The 24,929-nt window shown below is 33.2% G+C and overlaps 1 protein-coding gene and 2 pseudogenes across 1 annotated transcript; all 3 read right to left on the reverse strand.

The window, feature by feature from the left end:
- LOC139848744 (putative receptor protein kinase ZmPK1) overlaps positions 1-12,480 on the reverse strand; it is a 124,146-nt pseudogene extending 111,666 nt beyond the window's left edge.
- Positions 11,646-15,185, reverse strand: LOC139847379 (uncharacterized). The gene is made up of 7 exons (XM_071837048.1): positions 15,032-15,185; positions 13,919-14,029; positions 13,496-13,545; positions 13,154-13,235; positions 12,457-12,558; positions 12,302-12,368; positions 11,646-12,031 (listed from the first exon to the last, which is right to left on the reverse strand). Exons 1-5 carry the CDS (start codon positions 15,105-15,107, stop codon positions 12,506-12,508), a joined length of 372 nt encoding a protein of 123 aa, XP_071693149.1. The 5' UTR covers positions 15,108-15,185; the 3' UTR covers positions 11,646-12,031; positions 12,302-12,368; positions 12,457-12,505.
- A 2,283-nt stretch (positions 15,186-17,468) lies between these two features.
- On the reverse strand, positions 17,469-22,694 carry LOC139848745 (subtilisin-like protease; annotated as a pseudogene).
- Between the last annotated feature and the right edge of the window lie 2,235 nt (positions 22,695-24,929).

A 24,929-nucleotide genomic window follows, 5' to 3' on the forward strand; every position in this document is an offset into this window, starting at 1 on the left:
ACGTTATCAGTTAAAACAATTCCATATTCACCCATTTCATTCTTTTGTGATAGCTTCACTCGTGCGCTTCACATGATCGAACCGTTTTATCCGTATCTTCCAATAATGATAAAACTCTATTATTACCTCATATTCGTCATGAAAACATTCCTATTGTTAATTATGACAACCTCTACCAAATTTCGGGACGAAATTTATTTAACGGGTAGGTAATGTAACGACCCGGATTTTTCCGCTCGTTTTACACTTATAAGATTAATATTTACATAATTTAAACCTTACCAACATGATAAGCAATCCAAATTGTTGAAACTTATGTTTTTGAAAAGAGTTTTACACAACGTTTGACTGTCTAGTTTGACCGATGATATCACGAACTATATAACATATGATAATTATACGTTTGTGTATATATATGTATATATACATATTTAACATGATCTAAGGATGTTTTAATATCTCATTTTGTATTAATAACAATAAGTTATAAGTATATTTTGAAACTACTAACTTAAGTTTTCAAAACGATAACCATACGTAACGTTATTTGACATAAATACTTATGACCTATAATGTTTATACATATATCGTATAAGTAATGTATTTAATCACTTTTTAAGGACTTAAATACATAAAACAATATAAGTGTATTCACAAAAGATAGCTATATTTGAATTCTCATTCCATTTTTCACAAGATTTCTATACGTATATCTAGAGTATATGTACTCGTATCATACCTAGCTTCTATACGTATTTACTATTGGTATATACACATCAAATCACCACCAACCAGCCCTTGTTCATGCCTTATGTATAAGGTAACTACTTTTGTTATCTAGTATGACAATTTCACATGATTAAAAGATCTTTTCACAAAATTACAAACTTATACACCTTTTACACCACCATTTATACTCCATCCATTTTCAATTTTTGATTCATTTTTACTTCAAACCTCTAGCTAAAAACACACACACTTTTAAGAGCCTTAAACTCCATAACCATTCAGCTAATATCCATGAAGATCTAGCCATAAAAACATCACTTAAACACCATAAGAAAAACCTTACAAAAACACTTCAAGAATCCTTCCCAAGAACACAAGTTTACTTCCAATCTTTCATCCAATTCCATCACCCTTTTGGTTCTAGATTTTTACTCCTCTTTTACATCAATCTTGTCCAAGTAACTTGAGGTAGTAACTTTGTTCATAACCTTATTCGATTCATATATATATAGCTATCTTATTTTGTGGTATAAAAAGTTTAACAACAAGAACATAGTTTGAATGTTTTCAAACTTGTTTGCAAACTAAGTAGATCCTTCTAACTTAACTTTTAAAATACTTCAAGACCTGTAATATAACTTAAATATATACTAATTTAACAAGGTATAACTTGGTTTTTCAAAGATTACCTTAAAAAAAACTGTTTTTACGACGTCGGAGTGCAACCGGGGACTGTTTTGGGTTGGATAATTAAAAACCATCTTAAACTTTGAATTGGAGGTTTATTTTCTGGAAAAATGATTTTTACTATAAATATGTTAACACATAAAAATTTCATGATTTAATTCAAAGTATAAGTATTTTTAGAAAAATGGTCATTAAATGATATTTTTGTAACAAAAATGTTTAACTTCATAAGTTTCACTAAAGTTTCACCTATGCCGTGTGATTTTGAATACAAACTAAGGTATTTACAGTTCATAGTCTTAAAGAGGAACTCGATCCAAGGAGATGGCAAGTTGAATCAACGAAAACGGAGTTGTAACGAAGAAACTATCATCGAAACAAAATCGGATATCCAAGACTAGTTTAGCCACGAAAATAATTGGGAAAAATTAAATAAATCACATCTTTTTAAGATAACATGATATTTTATATATATGTACTTATAATTCAATTTTATATGGTTCAGGATCACCAGTAAACAACACGAGAAGATTAATCATAAGATCCCATGATTGTACGCAACACGTCATTTGACAACACCGGTACTTTATGTACGCAACACGTCATTTGACAACACCGGTACCGTGGGTCAAGATTAATCTCGACCAATACATATACAATGGGGTTTTATTTATTTCGTTGGGGGTTTATTAAACACCTAAAAATGAACCATTAAAATTGAATTACTAACATCGGACTGCTAACTACGGACTAAGGAATTATTCAAAGTATTAAAAGTATTATAAGTATATATATGTGACGATTGTTTAAAATGAAAATATATTGATATATTATATATGGATAGGTTCGTGATATCAATCGGAGACCGAGTCGAAATTACATATCTTCAAGACAACAGTGAGTATATAGTCCCACTTTTAAACTCTAAATATTTCGGGATGAGAATACATGTATTTTATGTTTTACGTTATGGACACAAGTAACTGAAAAATATATTCTACGTTGAGTTGTACCACTGGCATACTTCCCTGTAGCTTGGTAACTAATATTTACAGCGGTATTGTAAACGCGAATCCTGTTGATAGATCTATCGGGCCTGACAACCCCAACCGGACTGGACGACCAGTATTCAACGGTTGCACAGTACTTCGTTTCGTGACTACACTTGGTACAGTGTAGTAAGATTTCATATTAAAGGGAATATGCGACGTGATTAATTGTTAAGTATGGTTACCAAGTGCTCAACCACTTAGAATATTTTTATTAAACTGTTTATATATGAAATCTTGTGGTCTATATATATATATTGCTGCCGGCATTAAACCTATATCTCACCAACTTTATGTTGACGTTTTAAACATGTTTATTCTCAGGTATGAATTAAGTCTTCCGCTGTGCATTAGCTCATACTAAGGATACTACTCGGGACCATTTAAGCCATGATTCAAAAACGTTGCATTCGAGTCATTGAAGTTCACTAGAGACTATTAATAAGTAAATGGTGGTTTAGGACATTTGGATATTATGAAATATTAGGCGATCATGTCAACAATCGATGTAATAATAGATTGTTTTTTTTTAAGAATAAATGCAACGTTTGTAAAATGTTTCATATAGAGGTCAAGTACCTCGCGATGTAATCATATGTTATTGTATTCGTCCCTATGGATTGGGTCGGGTCGTCTCAGTAATCGAGGCAGATCATCGTATTTAATTATAGAGATCTTAATTTCCTTACTCGCCAAAGAATCAAATCTTTCAGATTTCGAAGATTTTCTTTTAAATCCCTTGAATTCCGGAATTCAAACAAGGCAACGTCAAAAGTTAAAACGAAACTTCATTTAATCATTTCACTCTTTTGTGATAGCTTCATTCGTGCTCTTCGAATAATCGAATTATTTTATCTGTAATGATAAAACTCTATTTATCAGCTCATATTCGTCAGGAAAATATATTTATTGTTAGCCATGACGACCTCACTCAAATTTCGGGACGAAATTTCTTTAACGGGTAGGTACTGTGATGACCCGGGAATTTCCGACCAAATTTAAACTTAATCTTTATATGATTTCGATACGATAAGCAATGTATGTAGAATTGAGTCTAGAAAATTTTGGAACAATGTTCATATATTCAATTGACCTTTGACCATTCCCGACGATTCACGAACAACTATTTGTAAATAAATACATACATAATTAAATGTATATATAAATAATAATTTGGAATATTATTTGAAATATTATATGATTTAATGGTAGGAAATAAATATGTAAAATAATATGCGATATAATAAAAACTATTATGTTATTAAATATATATATATATATATATATATATATATATATATATATATATATATATATATATATATATATATATATATATATATATATATATTCATATTTATATATAATAATACTTATAAATATATAATATTATATATATTTGTTTAAAAAGATATAATTAATATAATTATTTACTTAAATTTTTAAATTAAGATTGGTTATATATATATATATATATATATATATATATATATATATATATATATATATATATATATATATAGAAAGAGCATATATTAAAGATAAATGATTCTGAGCTTAATTGGTAAACATCGGTAACACTTGGTTGATGTTTTGTTAGTTTTAATATAGATATTGTACATGTTCATGAAGAATTGAAATAAAAGTTGGACTGTACATCTATTACGAAGATTTTAGATTTGTTAAAAGTATTTTTACCTTTTTAAGTTTAAATATTAGTACTCCGTACATACAAATCGGAACAGAAAATAAATAATTTTCGAACCTTTTTGATCAGGTTCCAAACAGGTAATGAGTGAAATAATTAAATATAGTCAATCCAAAAATTTGGGAATTTTAGGAACAACTTTATACATTAACTGTTTAGCAATGGACACGATATAACACCTCCTAATAGGACAAATGTCCGGCTGCTGACTATTTATTACTGTATCTTACTGTTTCCTTGTGATTTCCTTTATAATATAATATAATAAAATATCTACATCTATCTATTGTCTTTATATATATTCATATGCATATATATCTACATATATGTAGATATGCTCGATCAACTGAAACCAACCTTGATCACCATGGTACACCACCACCGTATACACCACGTACTTCCGGCCACCTTTGCAGCTGTTCCGGCTGTCCACTGCCACACACCACAACCACCATCCGTCACCACTCTCTCACTCTTTACCTCTCTCTCACTTTGCTAAACATACACATTCAACACCATCACCATGTTAACTGCAATTGCAGCTGCACCATTTCTAAGTTTTCGTCTTCTGTCTCAACTCCACGACCACCATAATCCACCACAGACATTTTCTTCACCACCATATATCATTCCTCTCTCTCTCCTCTCCTTCTTTTCTTCTTGATCGTGAATCCAACCAACACCTGCAGCCCCTAAACCGTCACATTCAATCATTAAACTAAACCACCATGAAACCCATCACTATTATAAACCATCACCTTAACATGCTTCCACCACCACCTTAACCAACGACATCTTCACAACCACCATTTCCAACTTCTCATCTATTTCTGTTTTGAACCGAAGAAACCAACAACAACATTTGAATAAATTGCTACTGTACGTACTCGTTTATGTTTTGATTAAACCAAGACGATGATGATGTGTTTGATGATAAAGATTTGGGTGAAATGATAACTAAAGAAATTAATGTTAATGGGAAATGACGTGGCAATATTGGTACTGCATTTTCTGTCGAGAAAACCAAGCAGGCCAATTATATTTTCGGGCCTATTAAAAATCGCTAGTTTGGATCTTGAATGATTGGGCTGACATGATAAATGGGCCAAGACGTACACCTGCCTTTTGATGATAATAGTTGATGATGATGATGCTGGACAATGACTTGATGACGAGAGATGATGAGTCTCTAATGATGATGATAAATAAAGATGATGATGATGCGGTAATGATGATGTGTAACGAAGATGAACAATGGAGATTGTTTGATGATGATGACGATGGGTTATGATGCAATGATGATGATGATAACGGATGGTATGATGATAATACTTTGATGATGTGATGATGTAAATGATATCACGTGATGATGATGATAATATTTTGATGAAGGCGATATCACGATGAATATGAGGCGTGAATGTTTAAGGATGATGATTGATGATAATACCGAAAGTTGATGATGATGATATATGATGATCGCTGTATGGTATTAAGATGGATGATGAGTATTGGATGGTATAATTTCTATAATTATTATTATTATGATTTTTATCATTATTATTATTATTATTATTAATTATTATTATCATTAAAATTAACATTATTATTAAAATTATTATTATTATTATTATTATTATTATTATTATTATTATTATTATTATTATTATTATTATTATTATCATTATCATTATTACTAATACTATTATTATCATTATTATTATTATTATTATTATTATTATTATTATTATTATTATTATTATTATTATTATTACTATTATTATTATTATTATTATTATTATTATTATTATTATTATAACTAAATACAACTTTTTATTTATTATTATTGATATTATTTTACCAAATAAATATTAGTTATATAAAAATATATTTAATACATATAACATAACTATATTAATATTTTTATAATAAATACTAATTATTTAACTAAAGTATATAAAATTAATATATTTAATTAAATTATTAATGAAACCTATAAATTATTAAATATAACAATCATATCACTAATAATAATATATAAATTTGTTCGATTACAAATATATGTGTTAATATATATACTTGATATAGGTTCGTGAATCCGAGGCCAACCCTACTTTTGTTCAATGTCGTTATATGTATTTTTACTACAAAATACAGTTGGTGAGTTTCATTTGCCCTCTTTACTCTTTACGTTTTTGGGCTGAGAATACATGCAAATGCTTTATTAACTGTTTTACAATATTTATATGCGTGAGTTCATTTGCTCCTTTTTACTCTTTACATTTTTGGGACTGAGAATACATGCGCTTTTATAACTGTTTTACGAAATAGACACAAGTAATCAAAACTACATTATATGGTTGAATGATCGAAATCGAATATGCCCCTTTTTATTAAGTCTGGTAATCTAAGAATTAGGGAACAGACACCCTAATTGACGCGAACTCTAAAGATAGATCTATCGGGCCCAACAAGCCCCATCCAAAGTACCGGATGCTTTAGTACTTCGAAATTTATATCATGTCCGAAGGAGGATCCCGGAATGATGGGGATATTCTTATATACAAATTGTGAATGTCGGTTACCAGGTGTTCAATCCATATGAATGATATTTTTGTCTCTATGCATGGGACGTGTGTTTATGAGAAATGGAAATATGAAATCTTGTGGTCTATTAAAATTATGAAATGATTATTTATGTTGAACTAATGAACTCACCAACCTTTTGGTTGACACTTTAGAGCATGTTTATTCTCAGGTACGAAAGAAATCTTCCGCTGTGCATTTGCTCATCTTAGAGATATTACTTGAAGTCATTCATGACATATTTCAAAAGACGTTGCATTCGAGTCATTGAGTTCATCAAGATTATTATTTAGTCAATTATAGTTGAATATATTATGAAATGATATGTATGCCGTCAACTTTCGATGTAAAGCAAGTTTGTCTTTTAAAAACGAATGCAATTTTTGTAAAATGTATCATATAGAGGTCAAGTACCTCACGATGTAATCAACTATTATGAATCGTTTATAATCGATATGGACTTCGTCCGGATGGATTAGGACGGGTCATGAAACCACAACCCCATCTGCCAGACTTTCCAGCACCATCACAAGGCCAAGATGATGGTGGATCTCCTCAGAATGTTCCAGAAGTTCGTAGATCTGAACGAGGTCGGATTCCATCGAGTAGATATCCAGAATTCAAGTACATTCTACTTACTGAAGATGGAGAACCAGAGAGTTTTCATGAAGCAGTAAAAGGATAAAGAAAAATGGTTGCTCGCAATGCAGGATGATTCAACCTCTAAAGAAAAATCATCGATAAACGTCAGAAAGTATCGATTGCCGCCAATTGATTCAACCTCTAAGGGACCGCAAAAATCAGAGTGTACCAGACCGAGTAACTCTGATTTTCTTGTTGAAGATGAATTAAACGAGACTTTATGCTGCTTACCAAACAGACAATAATTGCAAGGATCTAGTGCAGCGTCCTTGTCTACATTGATAAGCTCCTTCTTTATTAGGGTAGACAACCCTTTCTCACTCATGTGACCGAGTCTCTGGTGCCATAAATTTTGTGAAGCCTCCTTTTCTGCAACATTAAGGCTGTCTGTGCAGATCTTCACATGAGTTTTGTATAGTGTGCCACAAATGTGTCCTCGAACGACTATCATAGTGCCTCTTGACAATTTCCATGTGCCTCTACTGAAATGACTATCATAGCCCTGTTTGTCGAGAGCTACCCCAGAAAGTAAATTCAGCCGAAGATCTGGCACATGGCGGACATCCTTCAAAGTGATTGTGCTCCCGGAACTTGTCTTTATCTTGACATCACCAATTCCGACAATCTCAGCGGAACTGGAATTCCCCATCTTCACAGCTCCAAAGTCTCCAGCTTTGTATGTTGTGAAGTATTCCTTGTATGGAGTCACTGGTAGGAAGCTGCAGTATATACCACCCATTCCGTATCTCCTCGTGAGACGTGAAGGCATGTCTCATCATGGGTTGAACAATAAGCTACATCACCAGAGATAGTCACTAATGTTTCTCCACTCTTATTCTTCGACTGTGAACTGCTTTGACCTTGTTCCTCTTTCAATCTATAGCAGTTCTTCTTCATATGTCCCTCTAATCCACAATGATGGCATTTATATATTGGTTTTCTGTCATCAGCTGACCTGCCCCTGCTTCTGCTTCTGCTTCTGCCTCTACATTTATTTTTGCTACTCATTCGCTGTCTCCCCCGATTCTCTGTGACAAAGGCATGGGTCTGATCTGTGCCCGTGTCCTTTCTCCTTACCTCTTCACTGAATAGGGCATCCTTGACCATTGACATGGTAAGTTTGACATTTGGAGCTGAGTTGTTGAGTGTTACGACCAGCGTTTCCCAGCTACCGGGAAGAGAACTAAGTAGCAATAGCGCCTGAACTTCATCGCCAAGCGGCATCTCTACAGACGATAACTGGTTGACCAAGCTCGGGAACTCACTGGTATGCTCGGCAACTGCATTTCCACTTTTAAGCTTCATGTTGACTAAACGCCTCATCAACAAGGCTTTATTTCGAGCAGTCTTGGCCTGGTACATGTCCTCCAACTTTTTCCAGAGGGCATATGCGTCTGTCTCTTGTGTAACATGGTGGAAGACACTATGATCAATCCATTGACGGATCTGACCAATAGTTTCTCGGTTTGATTTCTTCCACTCTTTCTCTTTGGCAGAATCAGGGTTTATACCCTTCAATTCAATAGGATCGAACAAATCCTTACAGCTGAGGAGATCTTCCATCCGAGGTTTCCACAGCGTGTAGTTTGTGGCTGTGAGCATAATCATAGCTCCCGAAGATGATGTTGACTCTTCTATGGACATTATCACCTTACAAATAATTTTTCAACACAAACGGGGTTGAATTGTAGAAAACAAAGATCACCGTTACGTCCGGAACGGTTGAAAATGGTGGAATAGACACTTCGCCGCTTAAATTCCACTTACGGGGCAAAATTATAATTTTTATAAACTTCAGGGACCAAAAATGAAATTCTGAAAATTTCAAGGACCAAATTGTAAAATTTCAGAATTGCTACAGTACTTCTACAGTACTACTACATGAACTTGCTACAGTGCCGCCAGCTGCTACAGTGAATTGCTACATGACTGCTACAGTGAATTGCTACAGGACTTTCTTCTCCGGCGAAAATTCTGGCACCGGTCGTCTTCTCCGGCGAGATTCTGGCTAGTTGACCAAACTTTGATCGCGTTTTCTGGGCTCGTTATAACTCCATTTAAGTCACCGTTTTTTGCGTTGGACTCGGTTCGACGAGACGAATCCAATGGTACACCCAAAATTGAATTTTATGGAAACTTCAGAAGACCCAAAAACTCAACCAACGTCTCTAACCAAGCTCTGATACCACTTGTTAGGAAGAGAGGATCGCCTGGACGTTGGGAGATATAAATTTGAGAGAAAATAACGCTATTACTCACAAGAATAGATTACACGAGTATTACAAAACTCTAAAAAAAAAAACTCTCAAACTCACACACACTATCTAGGTTGTGATTACACTTCTCTGAGTGATTTTGGTATGATTTACAATGAAAGTTTGCATCTCTATTTATAGCAAAAATTCTATGGCGGTGAATGGTGTGAACGAGGAAGGTTGGCGGAAGTTGGCGGCCGTCATCGTGTTCAAGTTTGCCACTTCCATACGCGTTGTCAACGTCGACAGCTTTGAACATCTAGATGACGGCTGGAACAGAGCCATCTAGATGACGGCTGGAAACCGCTGGAAACCACTGGAAACCATCAGTATGAATACGATTTCAAGAAACACGATCAAACATCCCAAAACAAGCACATACCTAAGTAGCTTGTTCTCGTGTTTCTTCTCATATGCTCTTGCGAGTGGTCTAACAACCGGCTGGGCTGCACAACGCAAGCTCGTTTGTTTGAAGAACGTCTGATTAAAAGATGATACAAACGTTTTCGGCAGTTTGATATACATTGAATTGTAAAAGCCCATTTGGTATCCATTATATAAAGAAGTTTTTATGTAACAATAATAAGTTCCTACTTCATTTTTATATCCAAATTGAAACCCTTTACAACTACAATCATGTAAACAATATTGCTTACAATCATCAAGAGTGGTTTTCGTGGTACCTAATATCAAAGCTATAGAATTCTACATGGCGTAATTCGATGAAATCTTGATTTTCGGGCTTGCAAGTCTTCAAAACGGGCTCGCACCCGTAACTCCAATCTTGAACATTCACCATTTTGTAACCATGTACACAAGTACAACTTCTACCTAAATTTTGAGAATTAGTACAAAGACTATTTTGCCCACAAATGCCATGAACCCTACAAGAGAAACAGCTTGCCATTGAACTTCGCATTTGCTACTTTTTTTTATACTTAACAAGACTATAAACTCTTAAATTACCATCTATATCAATTTTGATTATTCTTTGTGGCCCAATTCCGAAGTCATTCGATAAAAAACTTAAACCATCGGATGAATTAAACCTACCATAAGAATCAAGACTCGCTTTTCGACTATATAAATATTGGTATTTTCCTACTTCCCATGGTCTTAAAGCGGGGTCGGGCCAGAAATTAGTTATAGCATCTAGCCCGTCATAATGAAGACGTAAAATACTATCACTATCGAGAAAAAGCTTGTAAAACCCGGACGAAGTTAGTTAAACTTCTTGAAGAAACTAGTTGTGTGTTTTTAGATAATTGTTGATTTGGAAGAAGTGTATCAGTTAGATAATCAAAACTATGCCAGAGAATTTTGGTTATGTTCATGAAGGACAAGGTTACCAGTATTATGAAGGTGTAATTCAGTAGTTGACTTTGACTTTGTTTGAGTTGACCAAATAATGTATTGATCGGCATCTGTTAAAACAAGATTACCATCTTTCCATAAAGAAAGCTTCGAGCTTTTTCCTTAACCGGTTCGTCTCGGTTAGCCATCCAAACGATGGTGCGGTTTTCGGTGGTGGGTTGATCATTTGAGAACCAAATGGAGAAACAATAAGCATTTTGTCCGACTCGATGAAAACCCGCTGTGAATAGATTGTTTGGCGACCGTATAATGTCGTAATCGTTTTCGACTGATAGATATTGGCCCGGTGATAAGCTATAGATTTTGGGAATAAGATCGAAGTAGAACATGAAAATGAGATGAAAAAAAAAAATTATGGTTATGGTTATGAAGATGGAATGGTTCAGCCATTTATTTTGATTATTTTAGTATGAAATAGAAAGAGTATCTATAATGTAAATTTTGGTGGTCGCTGTTAGGTCCCAAAATGTGATTATATGCATAACATAACTTGGATAACGGATAAATGAGTATTTTGGTTGAATTTTAATTTCTAGTTAAAGCAAATATTTGGTGACGTGTGAACGCATACCGTTTTTGTGAATTATTTATTACTACGTAATCAATAATCATCCGTACATAAAATAGATTGTTAGGTAAGTGATTGGGAAAGGTGTAGCTATTAAGCCATCTATACATAAACGTTAGTCCTTTCTAACCGAATTAATTAAGTTATGTTGCAAACTTTTTGAGATCATTGGTTATGGTATCATAAAAGGAGTTGAACATCTGATTTGACATCAGATGACGCTCACAACGCCTAATAAAGTTCGGTTGCAAATTAAGTTATGTTGCAATTATAAGCAGCAAAACCTAGTAGGTTTCCAAAAACTGTCAGGTGTTTAGTTCTTCTTGCTGTTTTCATCTTTTGAAATCTGACGAACAGATTTAAAAAAATCCCAAAGGTTCTCACTGTTCATCCGAAACACCCTTTTCTCCCTCTTTTGTGACCTTCTCCTTAGCTGTCAATTATGAAAGATAACATACTGTCAGTCTTTATACGGGTTGGGTTGCATTAACCAACCCACAATGCTATATACCAAAACTCTAAAATGTTTTTATTTACTCATAATTTTTCAAACATGATTATTACATTTTTCCGATTATTTTTATTATAACTTATTAATAATAACAAAAAAAAAACCAAATATTATTTATATATATTATAAAACTTATCAAACCCGTATAGTCATGGGTATTTAACTAGTAAAAAAACAAGAACGAAAACTTACCAATGATGTCATGATTACGACGGTTATACTCATTAAGTATATTCACAATCTGCTGGTCAGAGTTACTCTACATAAAAAGTATAAGTAAATCACCCAAAATACATATTAAAAAAAATGAAAAAAAAAAATATAGGAAACAGAGTAAACATTAGTACCGGTGCATCATTCAGATTGAACATAGGATAGTTCTCATTTTTTTCAGAACTAGGCCGGTTCATCTTCAGGACTCTCAACATCACTTTCAGAACTAGGTTTAACTGAAAAACAGATTATTAAGGAACTGTTAGCATACAAAAACATTCAACATCTGTAAGTAAATTGCATTTCTCGGAATGAACTAAGTACAAACTTCATGATATTAACGAACTGCAACTTTTATAATACAATGATAGAAAGATCAAAAAATATAGTTAATTACATCATGTATAAATGTCTATCAAAATACGTGTTTACCTTTTCTGAAAAATAATATAAGATAAGTAGCAGGCCAACAATACAACTCTTATCTATATTCTATATGAGCAACTAGAAGCATATTTAACGAAAAATAAAGTTCTAATCACTCCATAAACCATAGCAAATTGTTAACAGAATATATTATATCTATATACTGAATTTTTGAATGAGTAATAAATAATCAAAAATCTTAACACATCATGATCCATACATTATCAATTACATATCAGAGTATATTGGTAACCACAACTTTTTTATAAACCACAACTTTATTCAAACTTAAACACAAAATTACTTAAACAGTTCAATTAATCAATTTCAGCAGAATTTTTTTGCACATATGCCCTACAACCTATTTTCATGTTTCCCAAATTATTATGAGAGAAATATTTATACCTTTACCAGCATCTATCTTTTTGATCAGAGCATTCTGATGCATTAGTACACAAAAAATCAAGATGACTCGTCTGTAATCAAGCTGCAACAGGTCAAACTGAAAAGTTATTCTTATATTCGAGTATAACTCACTTTTTTTAAAGTAAACACATTTTATTTTTGACACGAGACATACTAAACACATTACTTACTGATAAATAATAAACTATAATAAGAACATGAAAAAAAAACTGTTTTGGATCAACACCACCCAACACGTTTTGACACTTTACCCAACCAGTCCAAATTGCCATCTCAACTAATTTAGAGAAACAACATAGGAAGAAAACAGAATATTAGTACCGGAGTTTCTGACTCCTCGGGAGTTTTGGATGATGATACACGAGATGTATCTGCTTGAAAACAGATTATGAAGGAGCTGTTAGCATACATACAGAGATTTAAGCATAAAAAACGTTCAACATTTGTAAGTAAATTGCATTTCATAGCCTTCTTTCTCCACTAATCTTAAGACTTATCAAGATATGACTTGAACTACCAATCCAAATAATATAAATTTAAAAAAAATGCAAGAAAGACCACCTAAGACGATACTCTCTTCCTAAGATGAGCTAGCATGTAACAAACATTATGACTCTTTCAACTATGTGTTTTGCACATAATAAGCCCTAAATCCTAATTTCAAAACACTAACTTGAAAAATTCATTTGATTTAATTTTAAAAAAGTCACAACTAGCGATCTTGACAAAAGCAGTAGAATGTACCATGAGACAGCTTGCAAAAAGATCGCACGTTGTTGGTGAGGTGTGATGTCATCCGTGCACTAACAAGCAGAGGCGGAACATAGTACATCCCAAAGGTGGTGTCCGCCCACCCTAGATTTTACAGAACAAAAATTTTTACACTAAAAATAAAATTTATTTATTAAAAAATAAGGTTTTTTTTAGTGTTTGTCCCTGTTGACTATGAAAGATTTAAAAAAATTTTACACCCGTCCCACCTGTATCCGAGTTCAAGTTCCGCCACTGCTAACAAGCGGGAGTAGTGATTGCGTGGAACCTAATTGCATGAAAGTCCTAATGATACACAAATATATAAACACAGATAGAAAATGTGAGATTTTAATATCATAAAACGATAATTTCATTAAATAAAAAGTAAAACAAGAGTTAGAATATGTACCTAGGTTTTCCAACGCAGCGGGAGAGGAGACGAGTAGCAGTAATCGGCGTAGAACGGATGCGAGGGAGGGGAGAAGATGCTTGGAAAGATGAAGATTTCATTCCTTTTAAAGTTTTTGCTTCTAAACAAAAATATAAGTAAACTGCATTTCATAGCCTTCTACTCCACTTATCTTACAATTATCCGCTTAGAATGCATTTACATAATGTCAATAAAAATGTATGTCTTAGTTCTCATAAAAACCCTAATTTTACAACTTTCCCTAATTTCACACTTAGCATGAAGTGATCAGCAGTTTTCATTTTATCTAACAGAAATAGTAAACCTAACAGCGATCATTACTTAAAAATTCAACCCCTATAAAGAAAAACTGAACTTCAATCAACATTAACATACACCTAATCATAATACGCATCTGAAGTTATCTCTAAAATTGCATTTGTACAATCTCAAATAAACTGTACGGACTTCATACAAACCCTAATTTTACTAGTTCCTTTTAATGCATACTGAAAGTGAAACGATCAGCCGCTATCATCAAACTAACAGAAAATATTACACCTGCTAACGATTATTAAATATAAATGCAAACCCTAGAAGGTAACAATTGAACTAAAATTACAGTACACAAAAGATAAACGATCAGTATTATAGATTATAGATATAGATGATAGTGAAAGTGAAAGCGAGCTAACCAGAAGTCATAAGATCGAGAACAGACACGACGATGCGACGACAAAGACGGGAATCAGCCTTCTTTGAAATAGCCATTTTTACGTTCAACAAAATCAGTGCAGAAAACGAAATGCAAATACGCCCTTTCTTCTATTTTTATCTTTGATCTTTGAAGTGAAGTAGTTGTTGGAAATAATTGGTTAGGGATGGGAAGGGTGATGTCGTATCCACATTTATATCCATTTAGTTTTTGTTCATCCATATCCATATTCATATCCGTTCAGTTTCAGGTCATCCGTCCATATCCATATCCAGTGAATTAACAGGGTTAATGAATATTTAATTAATATTAAAAAAATGTTATGATATTTTCTAATATGCGATTAAAATAAAAATGTATTATACGGAGTAGTAGAAATAAATATAACATGACATATTTAAAATCTACTCGTAAGAATGTGTAATCTTTGTCGAAGATATAACAAAGATTATGAAAATTTAAATATGAAATTTGTAAGTTCATTTTATTAGATATGCGTGTTTTATTGTAATATATTATAGTTATTTCATTATAAGGTTGAAAGCAAAATATAAATCTAACGGTAAATGAACTTGTAATAGTAAATATGTAAACATATATCTATATTTATGTATTTTTATATGTATTTCGGGTGATAATGGATATATCCATGGATGAAACTTTTCATCCATGTCCATATCCATATTCATTTAGGTTCATCCATATCCGTATCCATATCCATTTAGGTTCGTCCATATCCATTACGTAGTGGGTGGATCGGGTGGATATTCACCGGATCGGGTGGCCATTGCCATCCCTAGTTATATCATGTATATTAATTAAGGGAATGTGCATGGTTATGGGTTTAGTTATAGGTTTGTTTAATTAAATGTCAATTAGTTTTGTCACTTGGAATTAGGAAATGGTAGTCCGATTCTCAAGCACTAAAATATGGCAAATACGCCCTTTCTTCTATTTTTATCAATTGACTTGGGCTGAAATAGTGCTATTGGGCTAAGATTGTGTCATTGGGCTACACTTGTTTATGTTTAATATTTGTTTGTAAAATATTTGTGTGTTTACGTATTCAATTTCGGCTAATTTCATTATGTTTGTCTAGACTAATAATTTTTTGTTGGATGTTAATTGTATCTGATTGATTATTTTCATGTGATGATTTAAAGCTTAAATAAAAGAACGATTCTTGATTTTAAGTTTATTCAACTTAATAGGTGATTTACTTGTTTAATAGGTGGGCAAACCCATTAATTTAGTGTGATGATTTACAACTGAATTAGAGGGTGTGGTTTAATGGTGCACTATACGATCTACACACATGATAAAGGCACAATCGCTCTTAAAAAATGTAAGACACGGACAGAATCTACCCCTTATGTGACTGGCAAATGATAAGATATGACGGAAAGTTTTAACAATCGTTAGTGAGAAACACCAACTACCCGACTAATGCAAACATGGGTGACTAACCACATAGAGAAAACATAAATGGCTACTGTGTAGTTTTTTACAAACATCACCAACGGCGTAATTTTTTATTTTTTTGTATTTCTAATTGCTTAAAAGTAGCTTGATCAAATAAAAATTATCAATTGAAAGCTCATACAAGCATAACAGAAATCAAGATTCGATTGTATATTGTTTCAAAACATAAGGCTCCGTTTGGATCGCAGAATTCCAAAGGAATTCGATGAAATTGGAATTGAATTCTTTTGACCGTTCCGTTTGGTTGACATATTTAGGAAGAATTAAATTATTTGGAATCTTGAAATTCATTCATTTATGGAATGTTCATTCTTTTAAGATGTTGATGGATTTCAATTCTTTCCAACATTGAATCTATGAAATCATAAAAACATACTCAATATGTATGTTTATCTCAATATGTATGTTTATTTTTTACATATATTTCAACTCGCGTTTCGATGCACGTTTTCGTAGCGCGTTCAGGAACGCGAATTTTTGCGGGGCGTCCGAAAACGCGCGTTTTCGCGTTGCGAGGCGTGCGAAAACAGGCGATTTTGCGGGGCGTCCGAAAATGCGCGTTTTAGATCCCGAAAAACGAATTTACGCACTTCGTCCGAAATCACGAATTTTCGCAGGGCCTAATTACTTGGCTTTTAACATAACATTTCTCGAATAATTCCATTAATGTATGTTTTGTGTTACAATAATCCATACACCAAACTTTGCTTTCCATTCCGGATTCACTGCAACAACTTTGTACTTGATTTTGGGTGAGATTGTACATTGGCCACTTAATGTTTGTAGCAAGTTATAGATCACGAAATATTGTTTCTTAAAACTTATGATATTATCAGACATGTGATAATATGGCTTACATACGTTACATAAATCTTTTTTATTTCAACATTCATCATTAAATCTCATTCCAACTTAAACGAAAAATTAAAGGGGTCCTAACTGTATATAATCTCCTGAACCCAAGTCATATGTCCTTGATCATATCCAACTTTACCATCATTAACATCACGCGAAAACGTAATATCATACGTTATTTGTTGGTTAACCGATGTGAATATGAGCTGTTTATAATGACTGCCAATCGAAACACTTAAACCCTTCGGTTTAGCAACATTCCGAATGGTATAAGTCGAGTTTGCTTTACCGAGACTAGTCACCGTCCTCGAGTACGTTTCCGTCTCACCTCTTTATAACGATACCGCAAAATAAGGATAGTTCAGTTGAGCCTCTGGTATTTTAACGGAGCACTTAACCGTCTTTTTTAACGATAACTTGAATATGTTTAGGTGTATATCCTAACCCACAAAGGTAAGGAATATAGTCATTAGGTTGGATATCAAAAACAAGACCAGAGTCGTTTGCTTTGGACGGGTTAACAAGTCCCGACCCCATTGCAAATACATCAGCACGAGTCGAATTCGCATACTTTTTTAATTCGATTCCTTCTTTGAAACCGACATTTCGATGCCGGCAGAAAGTTAGCGTCCGCCCTTATAGTTTCGCCGTAATTTTTTCCGTTGGAGATAATAATTGCGGCTCCTCCGGCATCCTTGACAACTTGACTCATTGCAGGCCCGCTAATTACACCGTCGTCGCAAATTACAATTTTACCCTTGATGTCGAAACGGTCTAATGATCCATTGAAGCAACTTGACGCCTTTCTATCACCATGTTCTCCTGGGTGCACAAGAGGCTGAAGTTTATGATCGAACTCGTTAGGCTGGTAAAGCGATTCTTCGTTAAAAAAACTCGTTGTTCCCTAAACGAACGGTTGTTCTAATGCTTCGATCAATGGTACTAGCCCCGACCGTAAGGATCCACGGGGCTTCGTTATGTAAAGTGGATAAACCCTGTCCACTATTACCTGCATAACAGCTTACAAAAATCCCTTTTTGTATGGCGGCAAACGCGCCTATCATGAAAACATTTTCGTAAAACGTGACGTTTGGTAAACCGAGCGAGATCGAAAGAATATCGACACCGTCTCCAATGGCGGCATCCATGCCTGCCGCGATCGCACTCTCGGAACAAAACCTGTAGTAACATAATACATCGCCACATGTGCTAAAGGTGTGATCCCATTGCAGTCTCGTTAGCGTTTTCGAATACGTCGGCGTTGTTTACAACGTTCTCTACAGCAGTACTTGTAGTGTGGGTCCCATGGCCGAACTCATCAACAGGAGTAGAACTTTCCGGAACAAAGTTCCTCAATCCAATTAGCTTGTTATTACATCCTTTGGATTCACATACACCTTTCCATTTTTTCGGTGGAGGTGGGACCCCTTTGTCCTTAACCGAAGGGTGTCCGGGAGTGATACCGGTGTCTATAAGCCAGATTATAACACCCTTCCCATAATTAGAAGACTTCCAAAACCCTTCATTTTGACATAAGCCTAAAAAATGCGGCGAACGAGTTGTATGCAACGGATACACGCTTTCGGGCTTTAAAAATAAGACTTGTGTCAGAAATTATATGAATGTTGTATAAATGAGTTGACATTATCTACTCATAATGAGAATAAACAAAATTTGGACTAAAAACAGTTTGACCAACCCAACTTGACCTTTTTAGAACATAAGCTGCTTTAAGTTTTGACCTGTTACACAATTTGCCACCTTAATAAAAAGCACATAGAACGGCAATTCAACGAGGGATAGAATTGCACAAAGAAGACAATCAGTGGGCTAACATAAGACAACAGTATCAGTGGGCTAACAGGGCCTGTAAAAGGTTTGACCGTAATGATTTTTTGATGTGAATTTTGGGAGATACGCATTCATCAAAATTGCACCAAGAAAGCACACAACAATAAAGTAAACGGTGATGTTCATGTGTGAAATAAGAATTGCAAATTTAACCAAAGAAAGCAACTCAATTTACCTACAAGTACTATGGGTAGCAAAACAAGGTGGAAATAACACTTGCATAAGCTTGTATGCAATCAAACAAATTTGACACAATGGTTGTATATATTGTAAACCAAATCTGATCTGTAGCACTAATAAATTTGAAACTAATAAATTTGAAACTAGTGTAAACCATACCAGTCAAACAGACCTATAGCAGTTTACGCAACTGTATTTTAACATAACCAAAACGGACAATTTATCCATCATATTTAACACGACGGATAAACAAATTTGAATAATATCCTGCAAAACGGATTTTGTTCGTGCTAAATAACAATAAAACAGTAGCTCAATTCATTGAATGTTACTAATAGGCACTCAGCCGCACCATAAAATCACCTACAATAGATATAGATACTATTAGTTTAGATAAAGGTAATAATAAAATAATAATAACTGTCTAAATAAAGGTAACAAATAAAGAATAAAAGTCTGAATGAATATAGTAAGTAAGCAGGAGGTCAAATAAGGAATTACCAGCTCAGTCATGGGGGAGTCCAAGTTTCAGTTGAATTGGTGAAAAAAGTTGGGATTTGTCACACACTGTCTAAAATCTGGGTCTGAATCGTACAAACCTTGAAAGTACCTAGCAGGAGATGCAAGTGCGATTGTAGGGTCAGGGACAGCCTGATTTTTTAGCGGGCCCCCCATAACGATCAGGTACACTTGTGTGTGTCCCGACGCCAAGCCTGTAACCAACCAAAGCATATTACATTATATAAGTCAACTCATTATGACCAACCAACCAACCCTGAGCGGATCAAGCCAACCCAACCCGATTATATTTTATGAGTTATAACAATAACAATAAAACAACTGGAGTAATAATATAAGTAAAATACTACCATAGCTTTTTAAAGTCCGATGGTCTTCCATGAGTTTCAAAATATTTCCATGAGAAATCAGACATTGCCGTCTTGCCGGTATTTCAAACTTTCGTTCGAGGAGGGACTTAAAGGTGAGAACAGTAGCCTCGAGGCTAGTTTGGATGCCAAACTTGGCATTTGAAGACGCCACATCAACCCTCACATCATCAAAGAAACCTTTGATCTCATCATTCTGTGATATACATAAAATAGGAATTAATTAATTATGATACTAACAGAAGTGATTGATATAAGTACACAAAGTAAAGAATCACGTTGGTTTGTATTTTATCTGTAAAAGGTCAAAATAAAAGGTTATTCTTATATACGAGTATAACTCACTTCTTTTTTTCATAAATGCATTTTATTTTTGACACAAGACAAACTAAACACATCACTTACTGATAATTAAAAAACTATAATAAGAACATGAAAATAAAATAAAAGTAAAAATAAAACTGTTTTGGATCAACTCCACCCAACATGTTTTCACATGTTACCCAACCAGTCCAAATTGCCATCTCAACTAATTAAAAAAAACATAGGAAGAAGACAGAATATTCGTACCAGAGTTTTTTATGCCTCGGGGGTTTTGGAATCGACTGGATCATTAACAGTGGATGATGCATGAGATGTATCTGCTTGCAAACAGAATATGAAGGAGCTGTTAGTATACATACAAATATTTAAGCATAAAAAAAGTTCAACATTTGTAAGTAAATTGCAATTCATAGCCTTCTTTCACCACTTATCTCAAGACTTATCAACATACGATTTGAACTACATATCCAAATAATATAAATTTAAAAAAAAAAAAAAAAAATTGCAAGACAGACGACCTAAGATGACACTTCCTTCCTAAGATGAGCTAGCATGTCACAAACATTATGACTCTTTCAACTATGTGTTTCACAAAATTTCTTCAATGATGCATGTTAAATTTAACAGAAAAAGTTAGAAAAGATAGTTCAATGATGCACGTACACTTTGTTCCAGAGATAAATATAGACAGAAATGAAAAGAAAGGGAAATAATCCGGATACAATAAACTGTATGAGTTGGAGGTAAAGGTAGGAAAATAAGTTGACAATTTTACGATTTTACTGTTGATTAGCCATACTTGCCCGTACAGCAAATATGACTCGAAATGCACTAAGTACAAACTTCATGATATAAACGAACTGCAACTTTTATATTACAATGTTAGAAAGAGCATAATATATAGTTCGTCAAATGTATTATTCTACATCGTGTATAATTTTACAGTACAATTTGATTCGTAAAAACTTACTAATAAGATTACACATATCAGTAATACATTCAATGAGCAAACTATAGTTCTCAATCAATCATGCTATTTCTAAGTTTTCAAACATGAGATAAGTGAATGATACAAAGTTTCCCTTTTCTAATAACGTATACTATAGCTACAAATATGATAGCCAACATAAAACAAAGTACTCATTAGGAACCATCTACAAATGTCTATCGAACTGCATAGACCCAACATGTTTAGCCTATCAACTGTATTTGGCTAAATGGGTTGAAAACCAATCAAATAAGTATTACTTTCGCAGAGAACCAACATTTTTAGTGAACTGAGGCTGATCCGATGTAGTTTGTTGCATATCAAAATGCTACGGGTGTTGACATGAAACCATTCGACATGAATAAACGGGTAAAAAGGCTCAAAAGTAAGTTTAAATGCATAACAGGTACCTATTCGTCATAAGTCATAACAGGTACCTACTTATCATCCAACACTATTTTAAGCAAACATCGTAGACCACAAGTTGTGTTATTTCAGTTAAAGAACAGATATTATTCCATTTTTCAATTTTTCAGATAAAGTATCAAGTTGAACTACACTAGCATGCCACGATACATATTTACCTTCTTTGAAAAATAATAAACCTCGTCAATTGGGTATAAAAGTTAAGTAGCAGGCCAACAATACACCTCTTATCTATATGAGCAACTTGAAGCATATTTATTCAACAAATACGAAAGTTTAATCACGCTAATTGCAAATCCATAAACCATAGCAAAAAGTTAACAGAATACATCTATACTGAAATTTTGAAAAGATAATAAATAATCAAAAATCTTAACACATCATGATTTATACATTATCAACTAAAGCCCTAAAGCCCTAAATCCTAATTTAAAAACACTGATTTGGAAATATCATATGAATATCTGATTTTATTATAAAAATATTCACAACTAGCGATCCTAACAAGAGCGAGAGAAGGTACCATGAGACAGCTTGCAAAAACCTCGCACATGAACATTGAGGTGTGACGTCATCCGTGCACCAGCAAGCGGCAGCAGAGATTGTGTGCGACCTAATTCTCCTAAAGGCCTATTGGTACACAAATTCATAGATACAGATAGAGATTGTGAGATATTCTCTCTTTTATATTAAAAGAGAAGTTAAATTATGTAATAATCTTTTGAAACATTTAATCTTGACCATCTATTTTGAAAGAAAAATAAAATCCAACCGTTCATTTCAATCTCCAAAATATTATTACATAATAGATTTTCAATTTGAATGACAAAGACATCAATACCCTCATTTTAACTAAAAACTACTTTTTGATATCACATTTCAAAATATCACATTAAATTCGTGTACTGCATTTATTTATTTGAATTTGAAATAACCATTAAATTCGGTAATTTAGGTAATTATTTAATTTAATTTTAATTGTCATTTATTCCATTAAATGCACTTATTTTGAAAATTGAAATGCACAGTCGATCCCCTAAAATCGTTCAAATTTTTCTTCATCCACACACCTTGATCATCGCACATATAATCTAATCCCATAATAATAGATTGCATTTGAATTCCTTAAAATTAAATTAAATTAAATAATTACCTAAATTAAATTAAATAATTACCTAAATTACCGAATTTAATGGTTATTTCACAAGTCTTCTTTAAATTGGACTTCGTGGTTACACTCGTCATTGTATTCCTTCTAATCTTCTTGAGGTTCATGTTTTAACTCCTTTATATACATACAAAAGTTAAATTTATTGCGATATAGATATGTATCATTGCTTTATTTGATGTTGTTCATCCACACCGGATATCTTAATTAACAGAAAAAACAATACTTAAGTATCATTATAGTTGGGCAACAAATCCTCAAGACTAATGGCGAGGTTGTACAAAAGACTTTATGATATAAAATCTTCATTACACTTATCATTTTTATTAATTATTAAACTTTGATTGTATTAATTGTTTACTTGCAGATAATTTGCTGGCTCCGTTGTGTTAATATGTTGGGAAAGTTCACGCTTTGTACCCATAACTATTGTGAAGATGCATATGATCTACTTCAAAACCCGTTCTAAACTCATGGTATGTTACAGTAAGTTAAATAAGTTATTTGGGATGCGTATTTCACAAATGATGTTATATTTCTTTCAACCATCCTATTATAGTTCGTTTAAAATTAATCACATCCTTATTCCACTTTTTGAACCATCATATCATATATCATATCATATATTATAATATAATATGTTGAAAACTAACAATAATCATACTTGACTGTCTTGAAATATCACCGATTATGGGCAGGTTTTTACCTATGCTTAAATTTATCACAATATCTAAATTATCGTGCAGGTATATTACTAGAGGTGCAAACTATATTGTCAGACTACTACAACTAAAGATACTGAGAATGCACGATTACTTTCCATCGGCTCTGCACCCAAGTTAGGAAATAGTTTTTATGGAATGTAGGTTTCTTTTTCTAAACTATCTAAAATCTTAAACATTGTTACCTACTCGTTAAATTACCACATTGCTTCACAAAATGACCATTTCGTGCTTTGTAGTGGTTTATTTGTCTCTAAACATCCATAAATTCTTATTGTTGTTCAACTTTTTAGTGACACAAACATTCTTTGAAGCTTTAAGGAAGAATTATGGGAAGCCTTTTAATGAGTCAAGCCAAGATAGAAAGCTTTAAGTAAGTTTTCTAATTATCGACTAAAATTAGTCAAACTTAAAGCTTAATGCCTGCAGAATATTTATGCATGATGACTGCAGACTATTTATGCATTGATGACGACCAAATTGTAACATGAATCATCAATTGTTCTCCACTCTTGTGAATAAGGTTTATATATTGATCAATATATAATAATGCCTTCCACTATAGTCACTAAAACCATTGTGATAAACTGAGTTTGATTTAGTCTTAGTTTGGCCCACAATTTGGAACCATGAGACACATGTGATGCTTGACCTTAGCATGTATTGTGACAAAGATGGGTACTCGCATGATAAAGTTTGACTAATTTTGGTCACGTGAACTTTCCAAGGTCAATCCATGGCACAATTAAGTTGGGAGTGTTAATGAATGATGTGTTGAGGACCCAAGATCAATCTGACTTAGCATACAATTCACTTATTGGTCTTGACATTGCTAAAACTGAGATATTATTAGGATTTATCTTGCTAATGTAAATTTAAGCAAGTCTTGTAACTATATAAGAAGTTCAGTTGTTGCTTATGTTTTTTAACTTTTGTGTTATTCATTATGCAGAGACATAAATGTGTGGTAAAAATGGATCGTGGATTGATGTTGA

This window comes from Rutidosis leptorrhynchoides, chromosome 5 (assembly GCF_046630445.1).
Source record: "Rutidosis leptorrhynchoides isolate AG116_Rl617_1_P2 chromosome 5, CSIRO_AGI_Rlap_v1, whole genome shotgun sequence".
In the NCBI taxonomy this organism is placed as follows: domain Eukaryota; kingdom Viridiplantae; phylum Streptophyta; class Magnoliopsida; order Asterales; family Asteraceae; genus Rutidosis; species Rutidosis leptorrhynchoides.

Bases quoted from the DNA above. Each gene is read 5' to 3' on its own strand.
- LOC139847379 (XM_071837048.1), bottom strand. From the start codon at position 15,107: ATGGCTATTTCAAAGAAGGCTGATTCCCGTCTTTGTCGTCGCATCGTC. The intron at 14,030-15,031 runs GTTAGCTCGCTT...TGTAAAATCTAG, and splicing joins TCTCGATCTTATGACTTCTG to GGTGGGCGGACACCACCTTT. The intron at 13,236-13,495 runs GTACTAATATTC...GACCTGTTGCAG, and splicing joins CCGAGGAGTCAGAAACTCCG to CTTGATTACAGACGAGTCAT.